The sequence below is a fragment of the Haliaeetus leucocephalus genome, unplaced genomic scaffold (genome assembly GCF_000737465.1).
Source record: "Haliaeetus leucocephalus isolate CR32 unplaced genomic scaffold, Haliaeetus_leucocephalus-4.0 Scaffold556, whole genome shotgun sequence".
NCBI classification, from domain to species: domain Eukaryota; kingdom Metazoa; phylum Chordata; class Aves; order Accipitriformes; family Accipitridae; genus Haliaeetus; species Haliaeetus leucocephalus.
Genome location: NW_010972992.1, coordinates 5910622 through 5934692, shown reverse-complemented (window position 1 = coordinate 5934692; position 24071 = coordinate 5910622). Strand labels below are relative to the sequence as shown.

The following is a 24071-nucleotide window of genomic DNA, read 5'->3' as shown; positions in this document are numbered from 1 at the left end:
GGGGGGCCCCCCCCCCCCCCCCCCCCCCCCCCCCCCCGATCACACACACGGGCAGGGCAAAGCGATTTCTAGCTGCTCCATCCCCCTTTGCCAACAGGTTTTGACACCCAAAGAAAGACTCCAGTGACAAATCTGGGACAGAGAGACGCAGAAGCTTGGCTCGTGCGGCACAACCCGTACTTCACGTATCGTTGCCGTCTCCTGGGTCTTGACAAACCCTTCAATAAAAGTAACTAACTCAGGCTCTCAGAGTAACCACACAAGAGCAGGTAAGCAGGAGAAAACCCTGCTTTTGACAGGAGTAACCAGTTTCCCCCGCCCCTACGGCTGAACTGCTGAAAAGAGCAATATTAAACATCAAGGATGAAAAGGTGCCCTGGGTTGGAAGAGGCCAGAGACCCTTCTTTGCTGCAAAGCAGAAGTCAAGCTCTCTTTTCAGGAGGGGGCAGATCGGTAGTTTTTGCAGGCAAACTGTAACTATTCACAGGGTTTTGTAGGCTTCTCTTTTAACCAGCTGATGTGCCCCACTGGGTTTAGATACCACAAAAAAGAGCAGGTGCTAGCAACCCCCTTTGCGTGCAGCGGCCAGCCTAGGCTGAGGGTGCACGAACATTTCCAACCACCAGCCCCACCTCCTGCAGAAAGGCCAGGTTTCCACTGACACCCTGTGAAAAGAAACGGGGTTTTGCTCAGTGGTTTTTTTCCCCCCCCCCCCCTTTCAATTTCAAGGCATGTGGTCAGCGAGCGCGTGTGCACAGAAGGACTTCCCCAGAGAAAACACAACCAGAACAACGCAGAGCACTACGTTGGAGCCAAGAGACGAGGCAAAGCAGTCCAGCATAGGCTCAGTGACATTGACAGGAGTGGGCACAGCCAGCTTTGGGGTGCCGATTAGCCTAGCTGCGCGCATTCCGCATGGCCGGGTCCCGCGGAACTCTTCTGCCAGGCTCAGCTCAGAGACGCTCTCACTTCTGCCCAGCAAAGCAGCAGGAGAGCCAGAGACACAAAACCGGGAACCCTGGTCCTACATACCAGAGCCCAGGCTGCTAGCCCACTGGCAAGCCCCAGTAAAGCCCCTGTGCTGTTTTCGACAGCTACCAACACTGCCGTGAAGGATGACCAGCGCTGCTCAGTCTTCTTGCCTTGCTGCACCGCTGAAACTGTGCTGTAGGAACGGCTCACAACCCCTCGGTGGGTTAGATATAGAAGCCACATTCCCTTCTCGGCAGCTTTTCGAGCCAGCTAGCACGTCAGAGGGCAACTTTTCCATTTCATTCAGCAGTCTCTGGGCCGGTCCTTCCTGAGACCGTCGCCAGCCCATCTCCTGCAGGAGATGCTACTGATGCTTGCACGGAGCCGGTGTGAAACAGCCTCGGCTGCGGCGATGGAAACTTCAGCCTACGTCTCTGCCCATTAGCTGATGACCTTCACGAAAGGCAAAGCAGAGCTGCTTTGAACTGCAGAGCAGCAGCGTACCTAACGCTCCTCTATGTCAAATTCAAAGAGGGGTTTTAATTCACCACCCACGTTCTGGTTTGAAACTCGAATACTACAGTCAGAAACGGTTTCACATGCAGCTCTTCGGAAGAGCTTTTCCATAAATGTCACTTGCAAGTCAGTGCGCTGGGCAGGGCGGTTTCAAAGAAACTGGGTTTAGCTAGGGATTAGCAGTGGCCTCCGACAACTACGTGGGTAAGATCAGTTTTATGACTTTGTCCTTTAATTCCACTTTCAGTCCTGTCCCTGGAGACCTGGAGGAAGGTGGCTGGACAGACCCACCGCTGTCATCCTGGGGAAGGGGGCGGCTTTTGCTGAAACACGAAGAGGAGAGCACACATACAAAACCCAGAGAGAGCAGTAAAAGCACTCCAGGAGCTCTTTCCTGCAGGCCTTACAGAAATAGGAGCAGGCAACACCCTCCTGGCAGGGAGCTGGTGCAGACAGTTTCCATTTACTGGCTCTGGAGCCTCAGCTGGCATTAATTGTTAATTAATATAAATTCACATCTGTCCTATCTCCCTGACACATGCAAGATTCTGCACTCATCTACTCCCTATGATTCAGTCCCTTTATCTAAATTATTCTAGTCCATGCTTGCCATTGGCACATCCTCCTCTTTTCACGCGCTGTCCCATTCATTCACCTTCTGAGCCATCCACCCCGTCTCCCCCACCTCCTAAAAGCAGCAACACGTTCATGATCTGTCACAGTCTCTTAGCGAAGGGTTTCAAGTTGGTTAGGTGTCCAAAGCAATGATTTGGCCTAAGAAACCAGATAGCTTGTTAAATCTGGCTGACATCAGAACAGAAAGAAATCATTCCAAGGACAAACACCACGAAAAACTCCTGTCGCATAAATAGCGGCCAGTTAAGGCTACGCATCAGTACCTCTGCCTGGGATGGATGCACACATCATCCAGAGGACCTGGCATCTCTCCGTGGTCCCAGATTCTCTGCTTTGCAAAGCCTGCAAGGGTTCACTCTGCTTCTCTGCTTAAATGTGAAACTGCTAAAATTAGCATTTTGACTGATGCTCTTTCCTCTTCAGAAACAGACCCCACTCTTTTCTCATATCTTACTAATACAAACCAAAGCGCACAGCCTACAGTATGCCCTCCTTCATCTCTCGAGCCGGCGACCGGTCACTTAACCACGGAGATGTAGCAACTACACCATGCAAGACAGCATCGCTCCAGCTGTGTGCAGTCCCCTCTGCTAACTTGGCTACCATCTAGCCGGGACACAGTCTGGACCGATCAAGGTGTAGCCAAGTCCTTCTCCGAGCTGCCGTCAGGTTCGAAGCCTGTGGTGACAAGCGCAGGCACGGAAGCCCTTAATTTAAGCGTGTTAAGGTACTCCTTTTCTACATCTTAACTCCCTTTATAGCACAGCCACGATCAGGAGCAAAGCCCCACCGTGACAGATACTGCAGAAAGCTCTCAAAAAGCCGTCCCTGCAACAAGATCTCACAAGGTGAAGTCTGGGAAGAAGAGCGTGGGAGAGACCAGCAGTAGCACGGCTGGCTGAAGTTTACCCAGTGAGTACCAAGGACTGGTACTTCACACTCCCATTAAATGCAGCCTCCAAGCTGGGCCTAATTTCCATTAAGGCTGACCAGCCTTGGAAGGACAATACACGGTTCAAAGAACCTGAGAAGGACTCAAAAGCTTGCAGGCTCGCTCAGCCCTGTCTCCATCGCTGACTGCCCACTCTGTGAAAGTGGCTCTAGGCAGGAGACAGCACAAGCACTGGAGGAAAAGAAAAGTCTGTGAGTACAGGTTCACTTCTCTAAAAAGGCTGTGATCTAAGATACGAAGAGTCAAAACGCAATCACATGGTCACCTGTTATCTCTCTGGGGAAACCCAAGACTATTAATCAGGTCATCAGCTCAAAAATAGCAATTTCCAGAAGAACAGCCAGAAACTGCAAATGCAGACCTTCCCTTTGTGGAAAATACTTCTATTCACAGTGCACCGCACATGATTTTCACTCTCTGTGTTAAGGAAGCCTGGGTGAACTTTACAGACAAAAAGTCATGTTCTTACCCTTCTCATTAGATACCCAGCACGACAGCCTCGCTACAGGGGAAAACAGACAGAAGATTGCCACGTTCATATTTTTCCTTTTGACCCAAACAACCACTTGCCAGGCGGGAGGCTGCGACACAAACCAACTCAGCCGAGTACCCTCCTACAGACTCTCGTGGCTCCACGGAGGATCTTTGTCCCAGCCGTGGACAGGGACACCGGCAGCTCGTCAGCACATCTCTTCTGCAGCCACGCTCAGCTACTCGCAGGAAAGCCACCATGATTTCAGCAAGAGCCTTTGGCACACAAGCCGCCCCGTTTCTGACACTCGTTTAGTCACGCACCTGTTTCAATGGCATTTCTATCTGGATCTTTCAGCTCTAGTTTTAGGGACACAGCTCAGCCTGGCTTCAGGAAAGATGGAGGAAGGTCTAAAAGGGGTGGATGGCTCACGGGAGATGCTGATTTCACAGCTACTTGTCTCGGTGATCCGTCCAGCAGTTGAGGTTAGTCTAGGCTATATCCAAGCTGAAACGGCTGCAGGGAGCCTGATCTCCCTCCGCCTGCGCTCACGTTAAGCCGGAGCGTTTGAAGGCTCTGCCTATCGTAGGGATTTCCTCACAGCCCATCCCACGCCGCCGATAGGGAAAAAACCTCTTTCACCATCACGTCTTGCGCTCCCCAGATAAAGGCTCTGCAGTGACAAGGAAAAGGAAGCCACGGACAAAATTAAGATCCGGGACACAAAAATAACATCATCTGCAGGCAAAAAGGACAGCGTGCTCCGCAAGGCGAGAGCGAACAGTAAGGCACCGGAGCATGAGTGTGCAACCTGCAGCGTGAAGCCGAGTTGTGTTTCTTGCTCGCATGGGTGCACATAAGGGATGTGAAAGGGACTGGCACCTGCCTGCTGTATTGCTGTCTCCTCCTCACCTCATCTCAGCGAGCAGCCGCTGCCCGTGCTGCGGGACCTGTCATTTCACCCCCACCGAAGGGCCGGCTCCTGCAGCCCTCCGGGAGGCTGCGCTAGACGTGGGGCTCGTGGACGCGTACGAGAAACGAGAGGGATGACGCCTGTGTCATTTCGAAGGTCCGCCATCACTCGCGGTCCATCGTTTTGCAAGCACTTGGGCTAGCAGCTCTGGTCCTTAGAGCAACAAGCTTGTAAAAACTCGAGGACGTATATTGCTCAAGCTTTCCCCTTGCTAAAAAGGCTTCCTGCAACAACATCCTAATACTGGCTGCAGCTGCAGAAGCAGCAGCTCTGGGGTTCTCTTTGGCCAACTTGTGCAGCCAGCAGAGTCTATCCGAACGGTGCAGAGCGAGCACTAGGAGACAGCGGTGGTACAGGGGACGTTTACCATACATCAGCGAAAAATCTAACTGATCATACCACTGCTGTGGATCAATGCAAAACGGAGTGTGCCTGTTTGCCTCTATGCTTGGGTATTCTTGCACCCACAGTGCCTCGTGGCTACCATATGCAGCATGGCTAACTATAGTCACGGAAGGACACTGTCAAACTTGGGGCTCCAGCTGGTCCTCTCTAGCCACAGGATGAGATGCTTCAAACTAAGAACTGAAGGCAGGAAAGAAGGAGGAATTGTTGGAGAGCTTGGCCTCCCATCACAAGTGCAAACTTACATTTTCACTTCCAAAATAAGATATTACACACTCTTGCCTGGATGCAAGAGTTCCTTCTTTAGAGCATCACACAGTTATCTATCCCACAAGGGCCCATCCCCACCAATTTACACGTGTTATCAACAGACCCATGTCAGAGCACTCCGAGGATGGAGTCACATCAGAAAGAAGACTGTAGAAACATTGGCATATGAGCTGTAACAGATGAAGAAGATGGGCCATTTGCAGACTAACTCCTGTCAAATCTTAAAGATACTACTGTAGACCCAGCTAGTTCTAGGCAGTAGCCGAGAGAAAAGCACACCTTGTGAAAAGGTTTCCCCTATGCTCAGTTTCTCTGGGCATAGCAGAGCCCTCCTAACATGGGCCACCAACCCTCCAAGGTAGCTTTTTTTTGTAGAAAGTGAAGTCTGAACATGCTCTGAGAGATGCAGGTTTTCACCCTTCGCTTCTGCATCTCAATAGTTTCCCCTGTTTGTGTTCGGAGGTGGAGGATGTTGCATCTTGTAAACTTTTCCTCTTGGCCTGAGTAGCACGGTCTCTTCAGTTGCACCTGAAGCCAGATATCGGAAAGCAGCACAGGGAGTATCCCATGGAAGTTTGACTCCAAAGGGAGAGTAGGAGGAAAACAAGCCCCTATTTTACCTCATGGTGTTAGGTCAGAATGGACTGCCCTACCACCACATCGCAGTATGGCATTAAACCATATCCCCTGTGCTCTCCCAAAAGGGCTATGCAAAATTCATAACCCAGCAAAGCATCTCAGCATCTTGGCATACAGCAAGCCCGGCATGTTCACACTTATCTTCTACATGTAAATCTGTCAGTGAAGTCTCCCATTCTCGAGCACTGAAATTAGACATAGTATTTCCACTCATCATACATTTGATTTAAGCACATGGCCGCCTCCAAAGTGGGTTTGGCTGCTCAGGAAATGAACTATGCACACAAATACAGCCCCTCTTTGCTGCCAAAAATGGGTGTCAGTTATGGGATACCCACATGATTTGGGCAGAGGGCTGCTATGTAAACTTTAAGTCGAATTCTATGACTAGCGTAGTAAAGACTTGGGGCAGAGACTGCAGGGTAAGCCATCTGTCCGCCTTTCCTCAGAGGATGGTCTTGGATAAAGGACAAATCCTAAACCTGTCACCTCTCCCTTTGAATCATTCATACCAGCGAAGGATTTGGCTCTCAGCCTATCACTAAAATTTCCAGCTGGTAAAATCCAGGTGTGAAGTAGCTGGGGAGGGAAGACCAGAGATTGGCACCTCTCTGCCATCTACAGAGAAGAACCAACGAAGAAAAAACCACAAGAGGCTGGAAGAGGCATCAGCTGCCGCCCTGGGAAACGGTGAGTATTCCCACAGGGAACGGAGGACTTCAGACACCAGGTCCCTTTCCAGACATCTCCAGCCAAGAACTAAAGGCACTTGGTAGCTCAGCAGAAGGCTGCTCCAGGCTGCAGGAGGTGAAAAAACTTGGTAAGGCTACCTGAGTGACTTACCCACAGCTATCCCAGCCTCCGCGCTGCCTACGCAGATCTAGGAGCAACCGCATTGTCCAACAAGCGCTTTCAGGAGCAAAATCTATTCTCGCCAGTACCCAGCTGGTACAAGTACAATCCCCACTGATCTTGCTGTGAGTTCAGGACCTAATAGCCCAGGGCAGAGGCTCTCGCTGAGACAGTTTGGGTTTGTTTTCAAAACAAGCATAAAAAAATCCCTTACAGGCTACGCACGGTGTGAATTTCCCCATTCAAATTCCAAATATTTGCTCACTCCAGAAATAAGATTAACATTCAGCATGCTGGTTCCTCAACAAAGCGCTCCGCTTCCAGACATGCCCCTGCCTGTGGTCCCAAGGTCTTCACCCAAAGCAGCCCCAGGTTTTGGGACCCCCCCCGATCCAGCAGGTATAGCCAAACCTCAGCTAACATGGTGTGGGGGGGAGCAAGAAGGCAACTGCTAGTTTAGCACATGGCTTTAGCACTTCCTACACTGAGGCAGAGGACAGGAAGAACAGCACAAGACTGAAACTGCTCGGGGGAGGGGAAGAAAAAAAAAAAAAAAAAAAAAAGACAAAAGACAAATTTCGCCTGACAATTCTCAGTTTCCACAGAATGGGAGAGGCAGACCTAGTTTTATCAGGCCAGCGTGCATTTCAACACCCAGTTATACTCACCTGCACTAGCAGGAAACTGGCAGCTGGGGCTCTTCCAAGTTGCCCAGAGGATTTACACCCATGTTCTCTTAATTAAAAAAAGGTGTAGCTAAGTCCCTCAAGCTGTTCTGAACACATCAGCCCCAAAGGCGTGCGAGGTTGTTATTTTCAGCTGCAGTTTTCAAATTTTCCAATTTAATTCTCTGATTTGAACTTATATTTGAATTAGCCTTTTCTACTTAAAGGGTATTGCACTGTTCGGACCACCATAAACACCAAGCTACACTTTAACCTCGGCCAGAGAAGGCCTTGCCTACTAGTCTCAAAAGGTCTAACAGTAGGAGAAATCTCTTTTGAACTCCCTCCATTCATGGAAGTTTACTGGCCTGTACATTACAAATGTTTTTGTTCTCATAAAGCAAGTTAAAATTAAATTGCAGGCCCACCTGCCAGACAGTTGGGGCATTAAAAATACATATCACCAGCCAGCACCGAAACTAGCCCAGCTGTTGTCTGACTGACAGGCTTCCTCCTGGAGCCGAAAAGTATTTGTTTAGCTGCTTTGCTATCATCCAGCGAAGCAGAACACACCCGAAGAGGAGACCAGAAAGGGGGAAACCAGTCACTTTGCAAGACGTGAGAGAACAGCATTGAAACGAGGTTAGCGCAAAAGCCTCGGGATACCCTTGAGATACAAGGGAATGTAAACTGCCAACACGCCGTAGCGACTTTCATCATCTGAATCCCTGCAGAGTGCCGCAGAGCAGCCCACGCCCTCGGTCCGCCCGTGGAAGGGAGGAAGGAAGGAAGGAAGGAAGGAAGGAAAACCCAAGGCATGCTCCACATTACACTCTGTGGCAAAGAGCCATAGCCGCTCGCACAACGATCCCATTGCATTTAACAACCGCAAACACGGCTTCAGACACAACCCAGTTCCTGCCCTGGATCCGTTCCCTGCGATTCCAGCAGGCGGGATTGGTTTCTTCACACATGCACTTGCCTGCTGTGCCTCCCAGCCTGGCAAAGGGATCGTTTCACGCTCCCTTCCCTGCTCCAGCACACCCTTTGCACATACAGCTGCTTCTGCAGTTCGTGCCCCGTATAACCTTCACGACTTTACAAACTGCCCTTCTGACTAAATGTTGTCATTTCACGCGGTCTGTAAATACCTACAACGTTCAACCAGAGGTGTCCAGCACCTTGAAATTACCACGCTCCCATATGGGCAAGCTAGTTATCAGCACGTGAAAGTGTGCTCAGCTAGAGACGTGGCAAGGCAAATGAAGAGATAAGCGAGTAACTATTAACATAGCCTTGCTAACAAGGTAATACAAGATAAAAATCTAATAACATCACAAAATAACATACTGCTCGCAGTGGGGATAACCTCTCCCAGGCTGCAGTCAGCACCAAAAGCCTCTTCGGTAATCATATTAACAGTAATCATAGTAATCATATAAACGAAACTGCTAACACACCGTTTCCCAGTGCTGAAGCCAGCACAAGGAGAAAGTTATCACCACCCGTGTGCTGCAGAGGCATCTGAAGGGTAGTTTCCACCGGAGAATTTTGCACTTCTGCAGAGAATTTGCTAGTCTGTGGCTAACAAGCACCATTAATCACTATTCCTAATAGCACCCACACCTTCGTACATGCTCTCTGACTGCTGTTAGCTCACATCTTCCTATAACACAAGTGGAACCTTACCGTGCAATCTAAACTACACAGATGATCTTTCTGCCTTCTCCCCTTTGCTCTGTTCCCACTCAGAAATACCAGCTTTGTTAAAAATAGAAGCTAGACGTACACAGAACAGATATCCTACCTCACCATAACTGGTCAAAGCTCCTGACCCGGCAGAGTATGCAGAGAGATTCGTTAGTCCACAGAAACCACAGGACAGCTCAAAACGCAGTAAGATTTGTAGGATATGGGAGGTGGGGAGAGCTTGCTCTAGGATGTGGAAGGCAGTTTGCTGCCCGATAGGGACGTTCCAGCCTCCAGCATCCTTCAGGAGGGTTGGCCAAGGTGGTGGAGCCTGGAAAGTTTCAGGCGAAGAAGTGACAGCTAGTCATTTACCAAAAAACAGCCCAGCTTATTCTGGAAGGGAGTAGGGGTGGAGAGAAGAAAAGGAAGTCATCTCGTTCTCTTATCGGTACAAAGCCAGCAGCTGTGAATTGAGTGTTGAGAAGGGGACTGGGGAGGGTAACCACCACGCACACATGGGACGTGACGACATCTGTCTGTCAGTTTATGGGCAGCCAAAGCTAAAGAAAGAGAAAGAAACACGAATGGCTAATGGGCAAAGTTATAGTCCATGGAGCTCCTGTAGCTGAACAGCACTTCCTACAAAATCCTCCTCCGTGCAAAGCAGCGAGAGAGGTTTCTGCTCCAGACCTTCAGGGCTGAGCGACTCTGCCGAAACTCTCTGCCTCTCTGGGAGGGGAGAGCACCGGCTCACGGACCCGGGCTCTGCTCCCGTCGTGGAGAGGACTGCCACGCTTCTTCAGGAGGAACCTGCAAGATACTTGGATGCCCCGAAACATCTTTGCATCCTTGCTTGCTTTCTGGGTTTCCTCATTTCAGCTTAAAAAAGCAGTCCCTTCATTTGGCTCCGACTCGGCTCCTTTGCCCTCCAAAGCAGGGTTCGTAACCCTTCACTTGTGCACCTTATCTCTCCGCTCCGTGAGCTCTTTGGGGAAACATACTGCCCTGCTCTCCACGTTAAGCAGCACGTATTGCTGGGCCCCAGAGACAACTGTACCTCAAGCAGAAGCGTTTCTACACAGCCCTTCTGAGCTCACTTTTTTTGGACAGTTGACAGCAGCACGTAGACCACATAGCTGTACGGCACCCAAGTTAGAGTCCGGTCCCCTTATTCAGGCATGGAGAGAAAGAGTCACATCCTGAGGGTGATGCAGAACGGAACCCAGTTCTCTCCCCCGATTAGACAGGGACACTCATCTCAGCCCCTCAACACAGGTGCCTGAAGTTCGACAGCCCAGCAACCTCAACACGGCCACGTCTGGGGTTTAACGTGGAGACGGAGCAAGGTTTACAGGGAGAGAGAACATCCTTTACGAGATCGGGTGACATAATTGGAAAATGCGGACAAGCTTTCGGGCACACAGACCTTTCCTCAGGCCACCCCTGGGCAGAAAGAACGTGCGTTCTCAGTCCTGCGAGAAGCCAAAGGCTGCGGTGGCAGAGGACAACTCCGCTCTTCCAAACAGAGCCCAAAACCGTCACCCATCTCCCTCTCTCGGCTCAGCAAGCTAGGGAGGAAGACCACAACACCCAGTCCTAGCAAACTTGGGATCGCTACAGCCCTGCAACCGCACGCCTGGCCAAATAGCTCACTCCTGCCTAGTTCTTTAACATCCTTGCGTCACCAGCTTCCTCGAGCAGGAGCAACAAGAGCTCAGAAGGCTGTCCTCCGGTGGGCTGGCAAACAACTAAATATACATCAATCAAGGTATTAAATAGCCGGGAATGCGGCTGCCTCTGCAATCCTGAGTATTTAGTCCATTATCCCACAGACACTTAGCACAATTATGGTTGCTTTGCGGCTAGCCTTTAATGTGCCAACAGAGCAGCTGAGGCACAGAGGAGATTAGAAATCAGCAACAGTCTCGACCGCAGAGCAAAGCCGAGCGCTCTGGAAGCCCCGTCTCACTGCAGTGAGCTCAGAAATGCCGGGCAGGATTGGGGACAGCCCCCGCAGGGCCGAGCTGGTCCTGAAGAGGGGGAGCGGGAGGTGAAGAGTCCAGAGTTTGGTCCACTTTGAGGGTTTGTCTCCTACCCAAGCGCCTCCTAGAACAAGAGCTGGGCTTCTCATCCTGCTAAAGGAGGAAGAGCAGCTCTTACGCTCAAGAAGGATGCTCACTTCCAAGTCAGTAGGAAAAGCTGACAACCCTGGAGGGAGACTCAGAGCAACTCAGGGGCATAATTCCTGCTAATGGAGAAGATCCAGGCAGTCCTCCAGTGGTGTCAAGCTTCCCCATTTGCTCCTGGGGTGCCCGATACAGCTGGTGGGAACAGCCCTCAATAATGCATCCCATGGAGGCTTCAGAACACTGCAGCTGGGGCAGCGAGGTGCTACGGATGAAACGTTTTGCCCCAGGACATGCAAGGGGTGAATGGCAGAGCAACAGTAGCACTCCCACCTTCCCTTCCCTTCGCTCCGATCAATACCTCCTCTGCACACTCCGCTGAGGTGTCCAGACCAGAGGCAGAGCTTCAATGTTTTCTAGGTTAACTGCTGTAAGACATCTGTTCAGCCAGAACCTGTCATCCTTACTTTCTCATGCCAGCATTGTAACATCCGTGACAATGCCACCGTCCTGAACATATGCCATCCTCTACAGCAGCCACCAAATGGCATCCCAAATAAGCAATGTTCCTGCCGTAGTTTTCAGCGGATTTGGTGAGATTCCAGCATTCAGAAACAACCAACTTTTGCTCCATCTTGGAGTTGAAGACAGGCAGCGCACGCTGCAAAGGTGTCGGAGAGAAATATCAGAAGCCATCTCCAGCAGGTACGCTGATATTCCAGCTGGAGCCTGGAAGGAAAAGTGCTACTACACACAGAGAAGGTGCTACAGAAGAGCACTGGAGATGCTCACTTGGCCGTGAGGCATACATGCATCAGAACTACCTGCAACAGCCAGGCTGACAACTTCCCAGCTTTCTCCCTTGCCTACACACAAACCCAAACAGTTTTCAACACGAGGGACAGCCCACAGGGCTGATTTTGGACAAGGGCAGTTCCTTGTGGAATACTCAGTCCAAGCAGGATCAGCTAAATCACCCAAGGGACCTCTGCGCAGCCAGAGCCTCCACCCTGAGCGTGCTACCGACTGCTCTGCAAATCCACGCTCCGTCTCATCCCACGTCGCTGCTCCCAGCGGGAGAACAGATGCTCCCGTGCAAACTGCCTGCCCTCGGTTCATATGCTAGTGAAGGACCCCAGATGGCCTTAAAAAGTATCCGAGGGGCTTAGAGTGGCCATTCTGCACAAGGCTGTGCTGGCTCCCAGCTCCTGGCTTTGCTTTTTCATCCTTTCGCCGTTTCTCCGGGTCATTCCCTAAGCCCAGCAATGTTGCTTTTAGTAATATACAAGTCCTGGAAAATCAATCCTAAACCATGGCTCATGGTCAACCCTCCACAGTACCTCTAGACCAAGGAGGGCTTAGTGGCCTCTTTTTCAGGGATATTTCTTCATTTCTTCTCACAGAAACCAACGCTGCGCTAGCAGGAAAAGAAGGAGTCTACACAGCAATGAAGCCTCAAAAAACTTCTGTCTTTGGGAAGCGTATTGCTTGGAACTGGCACTTGAGCTCTCTTCTTATCGCTAGAATACAAGCAGAAGATGGATTTTCTACTGAGGTCACCCTAACAGCCAACAGGCAAACTCTTCCAAAGACACTCAACAAAATACCCAAGGAATGATCTCTCTGTCATCATTCCGAGGCTGAAAGCAACACTGAAAAACAAGCCATGTTGCGCTAAGGAAGAGCTAAACTGGAATCTGACAATCAAGGGCATCAGCGATTTCACAACTAGAACAGGACTTTCCTTTGTTTACTGCCAGCACTTCCGTGTGAACCTGTGCTTTAAAATACACACCAGTTTCCTATTTAACACTCATACACTTTTCCTCTGCTCACGCAGGCAGACAGCACTACCCGCCAGTGGTCAGACATCAGAGATGCCAGAGATAACAGCTGCAATGATACAGCAAAAAGGGGAAAAAAAAGTAGGTTACAGTGTGCTGGCCCTCTGTGGAACTGTGTTTTCTCTTTCCACAATACGTACATCCTAACGGGTTTAGATACGCCGCCCACAGAGCTCCTCCGTCATTATGGCCTTGGAGCTCAGCGCTACAAGCAAACTAACACGGGACTAAAACTTTTGTCTCGTGAAATTCAGCAATGTCCAAACCACAGAGACCAGACTTTTACTCCCTTCTTTTGTGAACGGCGTACACAATGGCAAAGCCTACGTGTCACGTTGAGCTCTGTTGCTGCCGGGTTGAATGAACCAACCCGCCAGCAGCGCCGGGGAGGTGACCACGCAAGATATCCATCGCAGGGCTTGCAGGAGAACGCTGAGCAAGGAGACGTCTCTGCTGTCTTCAGCAGCACCCAGACTCGCTGAGTTCAAGTCTCCTGTCTACTTGGCACTGGAGAAAAAAATAATATCTCTAATTGGGCCTTCAAGACGCTGTGCTTAAGTATAACCCCCAGGACATTTATCGTTTGAAGGCTAGGGCCAACTGTTTGCTTGAGATCCCACGCTGTTTTCCGCAAGCTCTTTCCTCTATGCTTTGTTAACATGCTTCGTTACTGCAGCAAGGATTCTTCACAGAGTTCAGACTACATCTCAGCTTTCTCGTGTAGTCAGTACCTGACAGCCTGGTGCTTTCCACTGCTTTTTAGCCATCCCTTCATGCAGAAACCTGTTCAGTGGTCCCTTCTCCCCAACACACTTGCCAGAACCCTCTGCCATGAGCCAAGTAAACCTGCAGCAACTGAGGCAAGAGCCTTCTTCTGGGATAAATATTTGTATGAGCCGAAGAGCAGAGGAGAAATGGCTGTCTGCCTTTGCATTAGACAGAGTCGCTGCCCAAACACCCATGCAAGAAGTACGAGTGACAAGCGGTGGGAAGACTGCCCTGGCTGATGCCCCAGTGCCTGCTGCAGGAGGTTTAAGGTTTGGAGAAGTCTGCTCAAATCCCAGAGATGCGCTGTATCCCTCTTCTTCCAGAGGTCAGGAGGGACACCAAAACCGGCCGGTTTCAACCTAGTCAAACACTTCAAAAGCACGCCTTCCTCACTACGTTGCACTTCTTGAAGTACGCTAGTTCCTCTGTGCTTTGACCGTCGAGATGACAACACTGAAAGTTTCCACTGCTTTAAAGCTACAGCAGCAACAAATACTGACACCCCCGCTCCCCCAGCCCTCCCCAGAGTAGGACTGAAACTCTCATCTGAGACACAGATGACAGCGGGCGGTGGGTTGGTTCAACTACGCGAGCAAACGGGCACTGCTACTGCAGCACATCCTTCCCTTGCACGGGTTGGAATAAGCCCCGACTAAAGACGTGCCAAGGAGCAGGAACCGCAGTCGGTACATCAGGTTCCGACCAAAGGGCAAGGAAGAGGTTTGCCATGCACGTGCAGCTGCACCTACCTGCCATCTTTGCCAAGCCAACCCCCAGGACCATCCTGAGCCCTGTCTTCTAGGGAAAGGCTAGAGAGAAGGAAGTCAACGTGAAGCCTGGCAAGGCACAGGTACGGCAGCTGCCCAGAGGGCAGCGGTTCCACCTCAGTGCCCAATGGAAGCCCCTGGCCAAAGCGTCAGCCATGGTTGTTTTAAGTTCCTTTGCTCCATCTGGTGGTTAGAAAGTTTTTAAAGCTGCGTAGAGCAAACACGCCCTGCTCCCTTGCATGGCCCGCTCATCTTCTGGGCTATCTGGCCAGAGAGGTTGAAGAGAAGCTTGGGACAAGGCACTTTGGTAAGTGCAAGGCAGCACTTTGGAAGAGCAGAAGGCAGCTGAATGCTGGTGTGAGGGGGAAATCACCCCCCACGTTGGCCGAGCAGGGTCGTTGTGAGTATGAGAACCTGAAGAGTCAGTCGGGCTCCCACGCGCAAATGGCAAGGGCGGCCACTTTCTACAGCAGTGGTCCTCGGGCAGAAAATGTTCCGAGAGCAAGTAAAGCGGCAGCGGTAGGGCCAGAGGTGCTGCACGGTCCAGCACCTGACAGCATCCCAGAAAGGGAATCATTTGGCTCCTACCTTTCATGTTGGATGCTGGGAGCAGGAAAATGCTTATTTAAGCATCCAGACCTGGGCTATGGGAAAACAAACGTGCTCCACTCAGCCAGGAGTAAAACGACTTGGTGTTAGGATGATGCCAAAGGCAGAAAAGCCCCGATCCATCCTCCCAGGCGCAGAGGAAAACCAAAACCAGTCCCCAAGGCAACAGAGACAGCGGAGGAGCCCAGGAGCTTTCACCATTAACCAAGCCCTTCCTCCTCCAGCAGGTTCCTCTCCAAGTACGGCAACAAGATAAATAAATAAATAAGGCAATAGGGAAGCAAGGCAAGAGCAGAACCTTATGCTACAGCATCTTGGCTTCCCCAGGCTCCCTCCCACTTGGCACTGGGACCAGCAGGAGGAGAGGAGATTCCTGCTGTGTCGCCCCTACCCTGACACGCCACCTTTGCCTGCCGCAATCTGCCTGAGCCCACAGCATCACGTGCGTTCTTGCTGAGTCCAGAAATCCTCAGCTTTCAGGATTATATAACCCGACGAGCTAATTAAAAATGAGGGGGTTTATTTTGGACCCGGGCAGGGTGACAAGACAAAAATATAGCCCATAGCAGGCCCACGTCCCCTTTGAAGAGTCGCCAAGGCTATTTTTTACCTAGATACATCATGAAGAATTGGAGAGAAAAAAAATACCACAGCTATATTTAGAATTTAATCAGTGGCAGGGCTCGTTACACTTCTTAGAGAAGAGACTGATGGAAATATTTCAGGAGGGTGGGAGGAAGGGGGCGAACAAACAAACAAACAAACAAACTACCCCCAAAAAAACAAACCCAGGACAAACATAGCCCTAGCAACTACCTTACATGGTAGGGATGCTGCTAAGGGTGTGAAGGGGGATTGTTGTTGTTGTTGTTTTGAAATTTCAACTTTGTCACCTTCCCACCCTCTTGAAATCCCCAAGGCCAAACAACATGTCCCGAGGGTTGGGCTCTCCTCTGCCTATGTCAAGTATTCATCGTTAGCCCAGCTCCGGAGCCTGTTCAAGCTGCCCGTTTCCCTCTGTCACACATGCCCAGCGTGACCAGCTGCAGAAGGGAATGGCAAGCTGCAGCAAACTATGGCCGGAGGAACTACCGCAGTCCTAGCCCGTGAGTAACCTCGCGGTTACCCTGGAGGTAGCATCTAGCAGACAGCCCCGGCACAACGGCTGGTGATATTGCTAATTGCTTGCTCTCCTGTCACTGCGAGCAGGTCTTCCCTGACTAGAATCGCTCCATTTTTAAAAATCCTTCAAAAGCTCGTTGGAACAGAGCAGGGGAAGTTGCATGTTCCAATCTCCTGCCTGTGTCCTATTTGTATTTTTAAGGCAGGTCTTCTACCATTGTTTTATCAACCCAACCGCTGCCTTTTTACACCCTCTTGGCACCCACGGCGCCCATCTCCTCAACCCTACCTCCGTGTCAAGCCAGAGAGCCTGAGCTGCTCAACTCTGCCGCCCTCCCTTATCAGCTCTGAATATCAGAAGCGAGCTGCAGCCCAGAAAGCGAGGAAGAAAGAAATGGGATTTTTCGATGCAGGGTGGGAAAAGGGACCAAAGACCCTGGTTGGCACGGCTGTGCCACCTTGGAGGGAGCACGGGGCGATGGGAGGGAAAGGGAGCTAGCTGTCTGCTTGGTGATGCTGCAGAGGCTGTCCTCCGTCAGCTCCTCTCTCCCTTGGCTGGATTAAAATAGCCAGGGCTGGGGAGAGACAGTTCCCTTGAAAGCTAACGGGTACGTTCAGTCTGACCAAAAAGGGAACTTGCAAAACATATCGTTTGGCAGGGCCGGGAGGGGAAAGCCGCGTTGGCTTAGGCACCGCATACGACCTGCAGTTTTGCAGCCTGATTCTCGGTTTTGACAGAACTGGGAAGCAGCCCGGTGTAGAAGCAAGCTGGAGCCCAGTGGGATGGGGGAGCTTGGCCAGGTATGGAGAAGGGGTCTCTGGCCCGGCTGCCTCCCCCCAACAGATGGAGGACAGCCTCCCTCCTCCTGCCGACTCTGGACAGCTGGGTCTCCGCTCTCACACAGCTCTCCTCCAGCCCAGTACGGAATGGCAGATTTCTTGTTTAGCATCTGCTCGCCACAGCTGCTCACGAGGAGAAGCTTCTTCCTATCTAGCTGTTCTGGTGTGGGCTATTGCAAGCCTGAAATTTATTTAAGGGGAAAAAAAAAAAAAAAAATCTCTTGTAGCCCCCACAGGACATTAGCAGACAGCTAAACAGAGTCATGGCACCAACCAGATGAATCTAATGACTGTACATTGGGATGGGAGGAATTTCCAGACCTTATTATCCTACGGTCACAGGCGGGTCCTTGCCCAGCTGGGTAAGAAAAAGGAAAGGATGGGGTTACACGAAAGGCCCTTGTGCATCAACAACATGGATACCTTCTCCCCCAGATACTACAAAAGGTGATGCCAAGGCATGAAGATTGCACGGACCGTAGGAGGAAAACGAGAACTCAGCCTGCCTCAGCGTGGCAGCGGAGGCTACTGCCAAAGATGCTGGAAACCCGCACAGCAACCCCATCTCCGCACACGAGAGGGACCACGTGGAGGTGCACACTGAGACCTTGAGCCTGCATTTGGCCTGTGCCTTTCCCTGCCGTTGATGTTTTTTCTCCCAGGTCAGCAAGCAGTCCCACGTCTGTGCTCGCATTTTCCTTGGAAAGGTCAAGAGACGCCGGGTACAGCAAGTACAGGCTGGGAACAACCCCCACCAGCTTTGTGCACAGGAAACCTTGAGTAGATACTTGCTCAGAGACAGGGTCTTCACCTGATAACCTAATCACGACACTTGCAGCAAACACCAGCCCAGCTAGAAAACTCAGCTCACCGTCTCCTCCCCCAGTCCTTCTTTTGCCACCAAGAAGCTGCAACGCGCAAGATAAGCTTAATCGCTCCTTGCCGCGAGAGGCTTCCCCAGCCCTAAGCTCCTCGCGAGGGGGGCTGCAGGGAACGCTGCTGTGATTTGCCCTGGGCACGCACGCTCCTGCCCGCAGCCACGGCACGGGTGCTGGGTGACCTTCTCCTCGAGGCGCTTGTTCGGGTGCCCGCTCACTGCCCCCCGGTGATGGAGGCAAACCAAAACTCATCTGTCTCCCAGGCAGGGGTCCACGGAAGCCCCGTGGCAGATCGAGGGGCCGAACACGCAGAGCAGAAGGGCCACAGAAGGTTTCCAGGTGGAAACGTCTGGGACTTGATGCACAAAGCCTCCTCCAAGGTACAGCCCCCCCGGTCCTCCCGAGACCCGAAAACCTGATGCTCACAGTTATGCACTCCTGGACCACTTGATGGATGCTTTTACTGGAGCTGGATCACAGCAACATTCCTTCCACGTGGGACCTGCCTGGGAGACCTGTGACAGCCACAGCATCTGCTACAGGAGAGCAGCAGCTCAGAAAGCCCAGGAGGAGATGCCGAAGCGTATATCTCTTTCAAGTACGTCCCTCAGCCACCGCAAGCAGGCGGAGGTCTTCGGAGAACGCTATTGATACAAGCAGCAGCGTGAGCTATTTGCAGAAAAAAAATGCGTATACAGGAAGCACACAGTTCCTGATCTCCAGCTTGGTTTAATGCGAAGAATTTCCTTCTTCCCTTCAGACTCACGCAGGAAGCCTGCAAACAGACCAACCCCGTAATGTGATTAAGCCCCATCCTACGCACATTTCCTGGAACATGCAATTGGACTGCAGGAGCCACTTTCCATCCCTCCCCACCACTCACATCATAAGGTAGCAAGTGCAGCCCTGCCCGAGCCGCTGCTTTTGGTCAAGGCAGTGAAAAAGCAACAGAATAAACCCATTCCTACGGCAGAAAAAGGATTAATCAACACTTAAAGAACTGCAGCCTTAGGAGTACCTCTCCCCCCCAACACACCCCAGAGGGTATGGGCCTGTTTTTAGCTTGGAAATAGGCATTAGCTTTGTTCATCTCTCAGGGCAGGGATGGAAACCCAAACATCACCATTTGGGAAATAAGTTTTTAGTGAGCCATTTGGGAATCCAAGGGCATCTACATGCAAGGGTGGGAGGGTGAACACCACAAAGACACTATGGAGATAGGTGATGAATAGATGATAGGTACTAAATCAGCGACCCAGCTGGGAACAGAAAAGCTCTCAGCTCCGGGTTCCCCACTCATAGGGCTCTCCTTAAGAGGGACCAGGCTGCTGGGTTGCTCACGGAGTGACTGGCACCAGGGATAAAGGAGCCCTTTGGCTAGGCCAGTCCTTCCCAAATTGAGAAATAAGTCAAAGCCCCCACTACAGAATACAAACTTGCCCTCCAGCTACCTGAAATGGCATCAGTGAGAGATCCAGCACGTAGCGGTCAACATAAAAAGCCGTCCCCTGGGGAAAAGCTCTGCAAAAGCAGGGCTCGCCTTGCTGAGCGGAGGGAAACACCAATGCCCACCTTTTTGCACACCAAGAAGCATCTCCAGCTGGGCTCTGGGGCTGACGCCCGAGCCAGGTTTTCTGCGACGGTGCCAGCGGCACCGAGCCCCGTTCCCCTTTCCGAGGAGCGGCGGCTCCCAGCCGCAGAGCCACAGGCACCCTTCTGCCGGGACCCCACCACACGCCTCGGCCGGCTCAGCCCTCCTTGGCGGGGGGAGAAGGCTTTTGCTAGGGGCAGGGGGGGGGGAAGGCGAGCAGCTCAGGTGCTGGGAGCACTGGGAACAGCTTTCCCCACGCCTGCTGGCTTGCTCGCAGCGGTCACGCAGCTCCGTGCCGAGCGAAACCCGCACCCGGACACCTGGGAGAATCCAGCTGGCTACCGCTGCTCCGCTGGCAGGGCTCTGCTGGAGCACAAAGCTCCGATTCATTCATTCGGGTGCCTCGGAGGCTCCGGAGAAGAATTATCTCCTAGAAACCCGATGAATTTAAACCCTGCTGGAAGCGGTAGTGAGCGGCTCCAGCACCACCCAGCCACAAAGGAAAATCGCCCTCAATATAGCTTTGGCAGTACGAGCTGGAAGACTGGCTTCCTCTTCAGTGCGCTTTGCCTTACCCTGCCGCTGCAGACGGCGAGGAATTCTCCTTGGCAGCCCGCAAAAGAGATACAGCTGCATCCGAGAAATGTGTTCCAGGGCCGAGAGCGCTTCATTTGTCTTGGGACCATAACGAGAGCAGCTCGTGCCGTGGGGGAAACCATAGGATACTGGAAAAATCACTGAGGGCCTGATCCAAAAACCTCTCTGAGGCAAGGCTTGTTTTCTCTCTTTGAGCTGGGGCATTAACCATTCTTATTCCCTCACTGGAAAAGGGGAGAGAACAGTGTATTTATGTGTTTCGTGATGTGCAGCAAAGAACTCGCCCTATCTGGAAATAAACAGTAGGCTAGGGACTTGGAATTGAAGTGTAATTTAAGTTGCTGCCGATGTTCTCATCCTCATTTACCAGAGTAAAGCCTGGTGAAAAAGCACGTCTGCTCCTTTCACTGCATTTCCCATCTCTCACCTCCCCACCTGTCCAGGCAGAGGGTATATAGGCAGTCTCAGCACACATTTGCAAGTCCCTGCACAAAAGCCTTTGGGCTTTGATTCTCCCGTACTCCTCCAAACAGCCTGTGTCCAAAGACATCTTCATACAGCCTGGCCAGAGAGAGAAAACCAGGGAAAACCTGAGCTGAGATTCAGGTGCAGCAACGGCAAAGGAGGGAAGCAAAAGGCACCAGCTGCCTTGCCGGGAAGGTCTCGCAAAGCCTGCTTATGTGAGCAAGCCACCACGAAGAAAGCCAGGGTCTAAATTCAAGCTGCTGCTGTGACCGGTCTCCAGCTGCCCAGGCTGATCGACCCTTTTCATGCTGGAGCTGAGCACGAGTCGGCTCCAGAGCCAAGCGCTGAAGTGCTGCCTCAAGAGATGGAAATGAACAGCTCGCCAAAAATTGCCAGAAAACATTTCTGAGCTTGCCGCTCGGGGCCTGCACTTCAGAGACACGGCGGCCATGGGCTTGAGCACGTTCCGGCCAGCGAGATCCGCAATCACCCTGGTTCCAGCCACCATTCCCCTAAGCTCTGCCCCGTGATGTGTTGCTGATGAATATCCAAGACGCCAAAACACTGACCTGGTTTTGCTTCCTGGACCAGAAATTACCACCTCCCCACCACCACCCAAGTTGCCAAAGTAAGCAGCTATTGCAAATACTCAAGGTTAATATTTACATTTGGATTCGGCGCAGGAACCGTGTGTTTTCTCACTGGTAAAGGGGGTGGGAAAGCTGGGACCGCAGGCTGCTCAGCTGGTCAGGGCACCGGCGTTATATTGCCTGTCACTGCAGCAGATGCTTAAGGCTGGACAGCAAGCAAGGTTTCAGGATACAGCTGGATGCATTTGATGCCCCAGATGCACAGCAACGTGGCCTGCAGAAGCACAGTAAACCAGCTTGGAGAAAGCGCACGCAGGACTTTTTGGCTAATCCTGGTTTATCAGCCATGCTGGAACAGCCACTGCTTCCCACCCCGGCGGCTGCAGCAGCCCTGCTTACGCTCGTTCGTAATTACAAGCAACCCGAGACTTCAAAGGGAACCACCCACAATGTGCCATAAAATCAGTGTGGACAAAGTAATTCAGCTAAGCAGTAAACTAGATTTTAAAAAGGTTCATCTGAATGGAGGGAAAAAGTTGTCAAACAAATGCATTCAGCTCTGGGTATGGGATGCCACTCAGCAGCTCTTTGTCGAGCCTGCTACAGAAATGGAAAAATTTCACCAAAGTACCAATCCCCCCAATACCACCAGCCTGCTCGTTCATTGCCCCAAAAACTGGAAACTTGGGCCCTTCGGTCTCAGCGTTCCCTTCCCGGGGCAGTTTCACCCTTTTATGGGGCTGTAAGCTGCCTGCCACGCCACGTGTAACTCTCCGGGACAGGAGATGTGCAAACCTGCAAGGCAGCATCTCTCCAGCCCACTTTGAGTGTGGGGGGAGATCAGTAGCCAAAGGGGGTTTTGCACAATCACTGCTGCTGGCTAACACACCCAGGCCCATTATAGCCCTGGAGCCAACAGCACTGTTTCACCAATTCCACGGCCTTGGAGTCAAGAAGGAAGGTTTCTCCCACAAAAGCACAGGCTGGAAAGAAGAGTAACTGCTCCGCACAGGGACCTGCTTCACCAGGGGCAGCAATGCTCGAAGCACCAGAACCACAGCGCAAAGAGCAATGAGGGAAAGGGCCTCCATAACCTACAGGCACCTATTCTGCGACAGTACCGCTCAGCACTCAATCCCGCAGAATTGGGGCAACTTTTGGAGAGAGAATCAGGCTCCAGAAGCTGGCATTTACTCATTCCTCCAGACCTTCCCTTCCTCCCAGCCATAGCATCCCAGGAAATGTGGCTGTAAACAAAAAGCCTGCCCTGCAGACGGGGGCAATACACAAGCCGGCTGCCGCCTGCCAAGTGCTCCAGACACTGTGTAACTCCTTTCTAGGAAAAGAAACAGGGTGTTTGGGATCTGCAAGCCACAGGTCAGCAGTGGGGATGTGAGGTTTATCCACCAAGGATACGTCACAGCAAAAGGCTTCTAATTGCACCTGAGCGGACGTAAGCACCAAAAGCAGAGAAGGGACAGCAGTTACTCTTAGACTCCCCGGCTCTTGCAGTTCCAGAAGAACCATGATTTCCCTGTCCTTGCTGGGGGGTTGGCACATCCCTGACCTCCAAACCTTTCCTGCAGTTGAGAGGTCACATGCCAGTAAAGCTGGGAGACAGAAAGAAATGGTCATTCTTTCAGCAAGCTGGTTTTGAGAAATAACACAGTAAGGTCCTGGCAGCAGCTTGGAGCTCAGTATTTGCAACAGCTTTATGGTTTAGGCTGACGGCAACAAACTCGGTTTATTTCTGCACCAGAGCTCGAGTCTCCCTTATGTCACACACACACACAGACACGTGGCCGCTGCTTTCCAGGCTGGCCCCTGCGCTCTCTAGCATGGCCTTTCCGAAGGCCAAAACCAATGTGACCACCAGCCCTCAATATCTCTCCCCACAGCGCAGTATGGCCACTGGGAGAGCTTCGTCAAACACCCAGAAAGACGCTTATTTCTCCTTTCACGTGCCTGCCTTGAAAAGAAGTGGCAGGTCGTGCACGCTCCAAACCCGAGTGACAGTCCACGATCACACTTGTATCCACACCAGCTCCCGGGATTTCCAGCTGGTGACAGCCTCGCGGCAGCCCACTGATGCAAAGTGAACGTGCAGCCATGGCGGTGGTCCTTCAAGAGAGGAACCAGCACCTTGGGTGGGATGGAGCTACCGAGAAATCGCTTCCTCGCCGATCCCCCTGCTTCGCAGTACCCTCTTTCAGCACAACAGGCCAACTGTACGCTGGCTTTTAGCGGCTCCACACCACCAGCCTTTGTAAATCAGCCCGTAAGCCCATTAATGCCAAAGTGCCCTTAATTCCAAGGGTCCCCATGCAAGCCTGAACGACCTGCAAGAAAGGATGCAGGTATGCTGCTGACAGTACGCAAAGCATCCACTGTTTAGTACTTCGGTTGGGCCTTGCAGTGACCATCCCTCACGAGGGACCACTTGAGCCTCTCAACACTCCCCCAGCACAGGTCATGATCTCAGTAGATCCACCCGGGCAGAACCAGGCCACGCTTTGGGCCAGAGGGAGAACAGCATCAGCCAGGGTTCAGGCAGAAGAAAAAGATGCCGTACAAATCTGGTAGGCACCTTACATGGTGCTAGGCAAGAGAAGAAAGGCTGGGGCCAAGCCATCTCGCCACAACGTGGCGAAAAAGGACCTGAGCAGTGTTCCAGAACCAGGAGCAGCAAATCCAGCAGCCCAGTGCGCAGGTGGAAAGGATGAGGGCAACAGATTCTGGGAGCAATCAATCCCCAGCACAAAGACCGACCCACACGGCTCCGACCCCTTCTCAGCAGCAGTACTACTAGCTAGCCAGGTTTCTCAGGACTCCT

At 51.8% G+C, this 24071-nt stretch overlaps 1 protein-coding gene across 4 annotated transcripts in view; it reads right to left on the bottom strand.

Annotated features, from left to right (window-relative positions):
* LOC104837927 (tyrosine-protein phosphatase non-receptor type 11-like) overlaps positions 1–24071 on the bottom strand; it is a 56024-nt gene that overhangs the window by 30465 nt on the left and 1488 nt on the right. Inside the window, exon 1 of one of the 4 annotated variants that reach the window (XM_010577378.1) lies at positions 9160–9391. The exons of the other annotated variants lie outside the window; for them this stretch is intronic. Within the exon in view, the coding sequence (XP_010575680.1) occupies positions 9160–9167 (8 nt within the window). The 5' untranslated portion in view covers positions 9168–9391. Of the gene's footprint in view, positions 1–9159; positions 9392–24071 lie in introns of those variants that run through there. 4 annotated transcript variants of the gene reach the window in all.